The sequence below is a fragment of the Eptatretus burgeri genome, chromosome 10 (assembly GCF_056783735.1).
Source record: "Eptatretus burgeri isolate ZD-2024b chromosome 10, Ebu_testis_v1, whole genome shotgun sequence".
NCBI lineage: Eukaryota > Metazoa > Chordata > Myxini > Myxiniformes > Myxinidae > Eptatretus > Eptatretus burgeri.
Window position 1 is genome coordinate 36,286,532 of NC_140970.1, and position 9,142 is coordinate 36,295,673.

The following is a 9,142-nucleotide window of genomic DNA, read 5'->3' on the forward strand; positions in this document are numbered from 1 at the left end:
ATTGCATAATCAACAATCCACTGTCTGCAGTAGGTTGCCATACCCAGGAATCGCATCATCTCTTTCTTTGTGCGAGGGCGAGGCACTTCCACAATTGAAGTTATCCTCCCCTTATCCAATTCCCTCTTTCCGTGTGAAATGTGGTGTCCCAAATACTTTCCTTCACTAATTGCAACTTCTCTTTATTCACCTTGTGGCCTTTTCTTGCCAATTCCTGGAGCAGCTGCAGCGTATCTGTTTCACACGCTGCTTTGTTTGGGGAGCAAATGAGCAAATCATCCACATATTGTAGCAGCACTGATTTACCCTTGAAGACAACATCTTCTAAGTCCTTATGTAAGGTACGCAAAAATAATGTTGGACTATCCGCGAACCCCTGAGACAAGACAGTCCATGTGTATTGACGGCCTTTATACGTGAAGGCAAACAAAAACTGGGATTTTTTTTTATCAATGGGTACGGAAAAAAACGCAGAACATAAATCGATTACAGTAAAATGAGTAGAACTTGCAGGTATAGACGTCATCAACCCCTCTGCACTCGGTACCACAGGGTGGATACTTTAAATCACCTCATTTACTTCCCGTAAATCCTGAACAAATCTCCACTTATTTTTCTGTGGCTTTTTCACTGGAAGTATGGGCGTGTTACATGGGCTTGAAGTTTCTACAATTATCCCTTGCTCCTTCAAAGATTCAATTACTGGTGCTATCCCGGCCTCCGCCTCCTTTCGCAGGGGGTATTGGCGCACATTCGGCCAAGGCATTCCCGGTTTGAGTTTAACCACTAGGGGCGTTGCCCCAATGATACGGCCCACATCATTGTCATGTCGGGTCCACAATTCCTGTGGAACTCTTTCTGTCAAACCTTCTGCGTTTCCTCCTTCATTTACCGTTTCCATCACCCTCTCATGTTTAGGTGGTAAATAAACCTCTTCAATTGTCCCCAATAACACCTGTTCCTCAAAATCACAAATCCACCCTTCATCGTTCGCTAGCTTGTGCACCTGCCAATGCAGCATCGTTGTTGTGCAGGTCGCTACTGCCCCCTGTAGGCGATAAACCATAAAGCCCAAATCCTTCGGGTGATAATCTTTTGCTGTGGTTATTGTCACATGCGATGTTACTCCTGGCGGATACTTTGTCAAATGCCTTTGCTGTTCTGTGAGCTTTACCTCCATTGCAACACCTTCCTTAGCAATCATCAAACGGCAAATCAAAAGATCATTGCATGTTCCCAAATACGGAGCAATTTTCTCCGCAAATTCAACTTCATCTCCATTCGCATCATAATAGATTGTACAATGTGGAGGGTCGTAGTAGATTTGTGTCATTAATTGTGCATTGTCTAGCCACATTTGCATTTCCTCACTTTTGGCTAAGACTTCCTTTAAACATATCAAAGCCTCACAAATCGGCTGTCTTTGCAGCCTCCACCAATAGGCAACTGGGTGCGGTGTCATTAATAGCATCATTGCTGACTGTGCTTTATCCTGGGGAATATCCACAAAAACCCCTTTGTTCATACATGCTATTTTACATCCCAACTTACACAACAAATCTCTACCTAACAAATTCACCGGTGTGGTGGTTGTGAGAAGAAATGCATGCTTTTCCTGTAAAGGTCCACATCTTACTGGTAATTGCGTTGTTGTCTTTAATGTTTGTATGCTACCACCCAACCCTACTACTTGGACTTCCGCATTGGATTTTTCAACATGTGGCAGCTGTTTGGCTGCTATAGTAGAGTAGGTGGCTCCCGTGTCAACTAGAAAATATAGTGTCTTACCTGAAACATCTAAAGAGTAGGTTGGCTCCTCTTTTGGTGTTAGTGTCAACATTGCCCCTTGTAACACAGATCCACCCGCAGTCTGTCAATATGACTTACGATTTTGCCGTTGTCTCGATCCTCCCTCCTGTTGGACCTCCAATTATCCTCTTTGGGGCAATGTCTTTTCCAATGTCCCAATTGCCTGCACTGGAAACATCCCTGTGATTGACTTGGTTGTTCCTGCTCTTGTGTTGTTGCCGTCCTCAAGCGAGTCTGTGGTGGCGTTCGCGTCCAGCCTTTGTTTTTCCACTCCATTTCTTGGGCCGCCCATCCTGTGCTGCTGATGGGGGTCTTTGCGGACCTCTCATTCGCCATCCCCATCTCCTGGCCGCTTCTTCTTCTTCCGAATCTGTATCATCTTCCTCCAGTCCCCACTTTCTCCAATCCTTATTCTTTCTTTGGTCTGTTACTTTGTCTAGCAACACCATCTGCAACACTTCGTCTTTCATTTTTGCCTTTGCGTTCTCCCGTTCTTCCGCTCGGTCCATACATTGATCAGCTGCTATACAAATCTCACTTGCTTTCTTGCCCTGCCAACCTAACAGTACATACTTCAATTGTTTTTTTTTAATTTGAGGCCTGAGCCCTTCCATTACGAAGCGAGTGACCGTTCGCTCCGGTATGTCTGCTTCAACCTGAAAACCCCCATATTGTAAGAGTGTCTCCATTAATCTATCCATAAACTCGAATGCCGGCTCCCCTTGACGTTACTTTGTTTCATAGATTTTATCCCAATCTAATTCTGGTGGTCACAAAGCCTTCTCAATCTCCTCATACAGGCGCCCTCGCTTATCTCGCCGATCTGCTTCGGTGCAAACTGCTGGTTCGTCTGCTGTCCATTCAGCACCTTCTCGAGCTCTCTTCCATACATATGGAGACAACACTGCTTGACATAGCACCCCAATGTCACTGTGGGTGCATCGATGTGCTGCAACCCACTGCGTTATTGAATCCCTTACTGCTCCTGCATTTCCCCTCAGATCTAATACTCTCTCCTTCATTGATCTTAATTCAATCTCTTTAAATGGTCGGTACACTGACTGAGCCTGCACCCCTGGTCCCGCCGGAGTTATTTCCTGAACCGGAAAAGCAGAGGCTGTGGCCATCAGCCCCATACTCTCAAGGTTCGGATACAATCTTGGAGTGTTATTAACATATGCAGATGAATCACCTCCATTATTTACCTGAGCTTCCCGTTCTTGTACTTCAATCTCAGAGGCTTTTACCGAGGCAGGAGCAATTCCAATCACTGGTTGTTGCATTTTTTTTACCTGTGTTTCTAATTTTAATAGTTTCTGTTTCACCAAATTTCTAGCTACTTCACTTATTTGTAAGGCCTCCTCTTCCCACAATTTCCACGCTTCAAGATCTGGCTCTGGTTTTAACTTATCACTTGTCCGTTGTTCTAATCGACATGACAAGTTATTTATAATTTCTGCTTTTAAAGAGCCCCATCTCGAGAATGGGCATTGGCCTTCCTTTGTCCATTTATGCCATAATGCCAATTGGGTACATGACTTAACTCCATACTTACCACACATCATTTCTGCCACGGTATTCGTGAGTGGGGCATTCAATCTTAGTTTTGATGTTTTATTTCCCATTTTCTTTGATAATTTCTAGAGTATTCTTGGACTGGTCAGTATTTTTGCCCGGGGTGGTCTCGGGTTGGGTTGAGTGTCTTTCACACCTTTCCACGAACCCTCACACTCCCTTGCACACCTTCCACGTCCTCAATCTCCCACAGAAATACCTTGTCTCTTGGAGATTTCTCAGGTTACCCTCCCAGGGTTTGTACCTTGCAATCTCCCCTTTAGACACTCCTCCAGGGATTTCTTAGATGAGCCTGCTAGCGTCACCTTCAATCCCTCCTTCGGACACTTAGACAGTGTCCTCCAGGGATTTCTTAGATGAGCCTGCTAGCGTCACCTTCAATCCCTCCTTCGGACACTTAAACCCCCGGGGTACCCCTCTTTTTGATGTGCATAAAGCTCCCTCTTTTCCCTTTCTTCTAAGATAAGTACAGATCACAAAGAGCAGCGAACCTGTATGTCCCGGTGCAAGAAAAAAGAGGCAGTTCTTACCTTATCTTTAAGCCGGCCGGCTTCTGTCCTCTTTTTGTCTCACCAGGCAAGAAGTTCCCCTCTTTTGCTCTGTTTTTACCCCTTGCCAACTATGCCAAAATGTCGAGATCAGGGTTTCACAGCTGACTGAAATCAAGCAATGACTACACCAATCGTCGTAGAGAAGAGCTTTAATACGCACCAAAAGTGTACACGAGAGTAGAAAAGCACAGAATACCTACAGTATACCAGCTCAGTCAAACTCTGGCTCGCAAGCAGTTTTGTTTACTTTATATACTTTTTCCTGCTCATCTGTTTTCATGATTTCCCCAACTTTCATCAGGTTTATATTTCCTTTCTAAGATATAGTTTTCTTTGAAGACAACAACATCCCAGCACTGGTTCCCCCCCGGCCTGGCAAAGCATTGATCTTTTCACGAGCAAGAAGATCTGTTATTGGTCAGGCAGATCTTTATCACAATATATATTATCTTCTCATTCTATTGCAAGATGTACCATTTTGACCTATACCAAAACAGTGCTGATTTATGATTGGGCTTCTCCGAGCTAAAGGCTCAAAGAATGTTGTTACAAGGCCAGCAAGAAAGCCAGATGTTTAGCTGGGTGACAGAGAGAGAGAGAGGCTTTGATTACCAACAATCAAAAACTGTAGCTTACTGAGAGCTTTTTAAATTCTTTGGCTTCCTCAATTAAATGCTACATTCAATTTAAGAAAAGGTAATCCTACTACAAATGGCTGCTCTCATCTTGGGAGCTGTTCAATAGCTCCATATATATATATATATATATATATATATATATATATATATATATATATATATATATATATATATATATATATATATTGTTGCGGATCCGGGGTGGTGGGATTCTGACCCGATCCCTGGCGCCACCCTCGCCACCACCGTCTCCTGGAGTCTATAACGTCGGCCGGCTCGGCACAGGCCTCGGGTCACGCGTCTTTAATCGCGATACCAACGTAATCCTGCACCTTACCAGTTGGGGAGATAGAACCCCTGGTTACAGACTGGTTTTGTCAGAGACCGAGCGGAGTCCACCAGTCTGTAACCACTTTTGGTTTTATATGCCAATCGAACGGATCGTTCCTCGATGCGACACGCATTACTCCATAGCGGCAACTTCATTAGAATTAACCAGATATATTGGGGAACATCAGGGATCACAACACAAGCAATAAACACGACATTGGTTTTTATTAACAATCAACCCATTCTTATCTAGAGAACCACGGCTAAAGGTTTCGAGGGGATCACTTCTGAAATATGCCTTATACAACACGTGCAGACAAAAAAGACAGACAGCATGCATGCAGACAGAGTACTTGGTGATGGCTCATGGACGAGAGGAAAGCGTCAAGAAGCACGAATGGCGCTTGTAGCAAACAAGCGGGTGTCCACGGGCTCGAACTCCCAGCTCGAACGCGCCGCGCGGAAAGAAATGGCGGCGCAGCCCCTTTCCTGCTTTAGTCACCGCGTGCGCACGTTCTCCTCAGCGCGTTCCGGCTCCACGCAACGTCGACGATGCGAGACCGCCGACCTCTCTCCAGGGTTCAGCACACAAATCCAGGCCTGGCCTGTCCTCCAGACAAGGCCAAGTCGAGGTCCAAGTTCCACAGGCGGATCAACAATGTCGAGAGGTAAGTAAGGACCGTCAGACGCTCCGGCGTCTCCTCTCCTTCCTTCCCGCCTCGAAGCCCGACTCCCGCTTCGTCCTCTCAGTTCCTCCATTGCCTTCCAAACTGAGAACCCCTTTTCGGCGCTCGTGGCCTCCGAAACCCGAGCACCCTCGAGAGCGACGCTCGACCAAACTCCAAAACTGAACCTGTTCTCTCTCGTTCGCTCGCTTCGACACGCACCTCTCTCGTCGACTAACTGACCAAAGGCCCCGCCCCTTCGCGTCACTGCCTCTCCAGGCCACACCTCTCTCTCTAGGCCACACCACTCCTTCTCTGACGGGTTGGGGCCTATCCGGGATGAGGAAGGAATAAGAGTGATCTCTCGTTTCACCACCGTATGAACATAAAAACAATCTCTTACACCTCCCGACACACATTTATCGTTCACTTTACCAAACAACTCTCGAAACAGGCATTTAATGGGGGATCTGAGTTAATCCTATACTTAGTAGTCCCATAAGGGCCATTTCCATAACAATATGTATATATATATATATATATATATATATATATATATATATATATATATATATATATATATATATATATATATATACAGTATGTATATACCGTATATGTATATGTATATATTCTGTCAGGAAGGGCATCTGGCGTGAAACCTATGCCGAATCATTATGCAGACAATAAAACGGATTTCCATACCTGATCGGTCGACGCCCGGTTTACCAACAACCGCCACCAGTACTGTTGGTCAGCGGGGTATCGGTGGGAATTGTGTTACTGCTGGGCGAAGGAGGAGGAGACGGGGAAGGCGTGTCCAGAGGCAGTGGGAGAGGGGGAAGGGTAGAAGTGTGGAGGTGAGAGTTGGAACTCTGAATGTTGGGACGATGACTGGCAAAGGATGAGAATTGGCTGATATGATGGAGAGTAGAAAGGTGGACATACTGTGTGCAAGAGACCAAGTGGATGGGGAGTAAGGCTAGGAGCATTGGAGGTGGTTTCAAACTGTTCTACCATAGTGTGGATGGGAGGAGAAATGGTGTCGGGGTAATCCTGAAAGAGGATTATGTCAAGAGGGTATTGGAGGTGAGGAGAGTGTCAGACCGAGTGATGAGTGTGAAGTTGGAAATTGAAGGGGTGATGATGAATGTCATCAGTGCATATGCCCCACATATGGGGTGTGAGATGGAGTATAAAGAAGATTTCTGGAGTGAGTTAGATGAAGTGGTGGATAGTGCATCCAAGGATGAAATAGTGGTGATTGGAGCAGATTTCAATGGGCATGTTGTGGAAGGGAATAAAGAGGATGAGGAGGTGATGGGTAGGTACGGTGTCAACGAGAGGAATGTGGAAGGGCAAATGGTGGTAGATTTTGCAAAAAGAATGGAAATAGCAGTGGTAAATGCATATTTCAAGAAGGAGGAACACAGGGTGACATACAGGAGTGGAGGAAAGTGCACACAGGTGGATTACATCTTAAGCAGGAGATGCAACCTGAAAGAGATTAGAGACTGCAAGGTGGTGGCAGGGGAGAGTGTAGCTCGACACCATCGATTGGTGGTCTGTAGGATGATTTTGGAGGTGAGGTTGAGGAAGAGAGTGAGGGCTGAACCAAGGACCAGATGGTGGAAGCTGAAGGAGGAAGACTGTTGCGTGAAATTTAGGGAGGAGGTGAGACAGGTGTTGGATGGTGGTAAAGAGGTGTGGGATGATTGGGCAACTACAGCAGAACTGGTGAGGGGGATAGCGAGGAAGGTACTTGGTGTGACATCTGGACAGAGGAAGGAAGATGAGGAGACTTGGTGGTGGAACGAGGAAGTACAGGAAAGTATAAGGAAGAAGAGGTTGGTGAAAAAGAAGTAGGATAGCCAGAGAGGGATGAAGAAAGTAGGCAGGAGTACAAGGAGTGGTGGCGCAAGGCGAAGAGAGAGGTGGCAAAGGCTACGGAAAAGGCATATGACGAGCTGTATGAGAAGTTGGATACAAAGGAAGGGGAAAAGGATTTATACCGATTGGCCAGACAGAGGGACCGAGCTGGGAAGGGATGTGCTGCAGGTCAGGGTGATAAAGGACGCAAATGGGAATGTGCTGACAAGCAAGGAGACTGTGTTGAGAAGGTGGATAGAGTATGTTGAGGAGCTGATGAATAAAGAAAATGAGAGAGACAGAGAGAGAGAGAGAGAGAGAGAGAGAGAAGGAGAAGGTTGGAAGAGGTGGAGATAGTGAATGAGGAAGTGGGGTGGATCAGTAAGGATGAAGTGAGGACTGCTATGAAGAAGATGAAGAGTGGAAAGGTGGTTGGCCCAGATGGTATACCAGTGGAGGCATGGAAATGTTTAGGAGATATGGCAGTGGAGTTTTGAACCAGATTGTTTAATAAAATCTTGGAAAGTGAGAGGATGCCTGAGGAGTGGAGAGTAAGTGTACTGGTTCCGATTTTTAAGAACAAGGGTGATGTGCAGAGCTGTGGTAATTACAGAGGTATAAAGTTGTTAAGCCACACCATGAAGTTGTGGGAAAGAGTAGTGGAAGCTAGGTTGAGAGGAGAGGTGATGATTTGTGAGCAGCAATATGGGTTTATGCCAGGAAAGAGCACCACTGATGTGATGTTTGCTTTGAGAATGTTGATGGAGAAGTATAGGGAAGGCCAGAAAGAGTTACATTGTGTGTTTGTGGATTTCGAGAAAGCTTATGATAGGGTGCCAAGAGAGGAGTTGTGGTATTGTATGAGAAAGTCGGGAGTGGAAGAGAAGTATGTGAGGGTGGTGCAGGATATGTATGAGGCCAGTGTGACAGCGGTGAGGTGTGCGGTAGGAATGACGGACCGGTTTAAGGTAAAGGTGGGATTGCACCGAGGATCGACTCTGAGCCCTTTCCTGTTTGCAATGGTGATGGGCAGGTTGACGGACGAGATCAGACAGGAGTCTCCATGGACGATGATATTCGCGGATGACATGATCTGGAGGGAGAGTAGGGAGTAGGCTGAGGCGAGCGTCGAGAGGTGGAGGCACGCACTGGAGAGAAGGGGAATGATAGTCGGAGTAAGACGGAGTACATGTGCGTAAATGAGAGGGAGTGTGGTGGTATGGTGCGGTTGCAAGGAGTTGAGGTGGGGAAGGTGGATGGGTTTAAATACTTGGGATCAACTGTCCAAAGTAACCGAGAGTGTGGTAGAGACGTGAAAAAGAGAGTGCAGGCAGGATGGAGTGGGTGGAGAAGAGTTGCAGGAGTGATTTGTGACAGAAGGGTAGCTGCAAGAGTGAAGGGGAAAGTATACAAGATGGTAGTGAGACCAGCTATGTTGTATGGTTTGGAGGCGGTGGCGCTGACAAAAAGACAGGAAGCGGAATTGGAGGTGGCAGAGTTAAAGATGCTGCGATTCTCGTTGGGAGTGACGAGGATGGACAGGATAAGAAATGAGTATATTAGAGGGACAGCGCAGGTAGGACGGTTTGGAGACAAAGTGAGAGAGGCGAGATTGAGATGGTTTGGACATGTGCACAGGAGGGAAGCGGAGTATATCGGGAGAAGGATGCTGAGGATGGAGCCGCCAGGCAGGAGGAGAAGAGGA

General features: G+C 46.4%; 1 protein-coding gene across 1 annotated transcript in view; it reads right to left on the bottom strand.

Annotated features, from left to right (window-relative positions):
* Window positions 1–2,579: 2,579 nt before the first annotated feature.
* Window positions 2,580–9,142, bottom strand: part of LOC147018321 (protein Wnt-2b-like) — a 75,007-nt gene continuing 68,444 nt past the window's right edge. Inside the window, exon 4 of the mRNA XM_085900075.1 lies at window positions 2,580–2,906. Within this exon, the coding sequence (XP_085756201.1) occupies window positions 2,580–2,906 (327 nt within the window). The remainder of the gene's footprint in view (window positions 2,907–9,142) is intronic.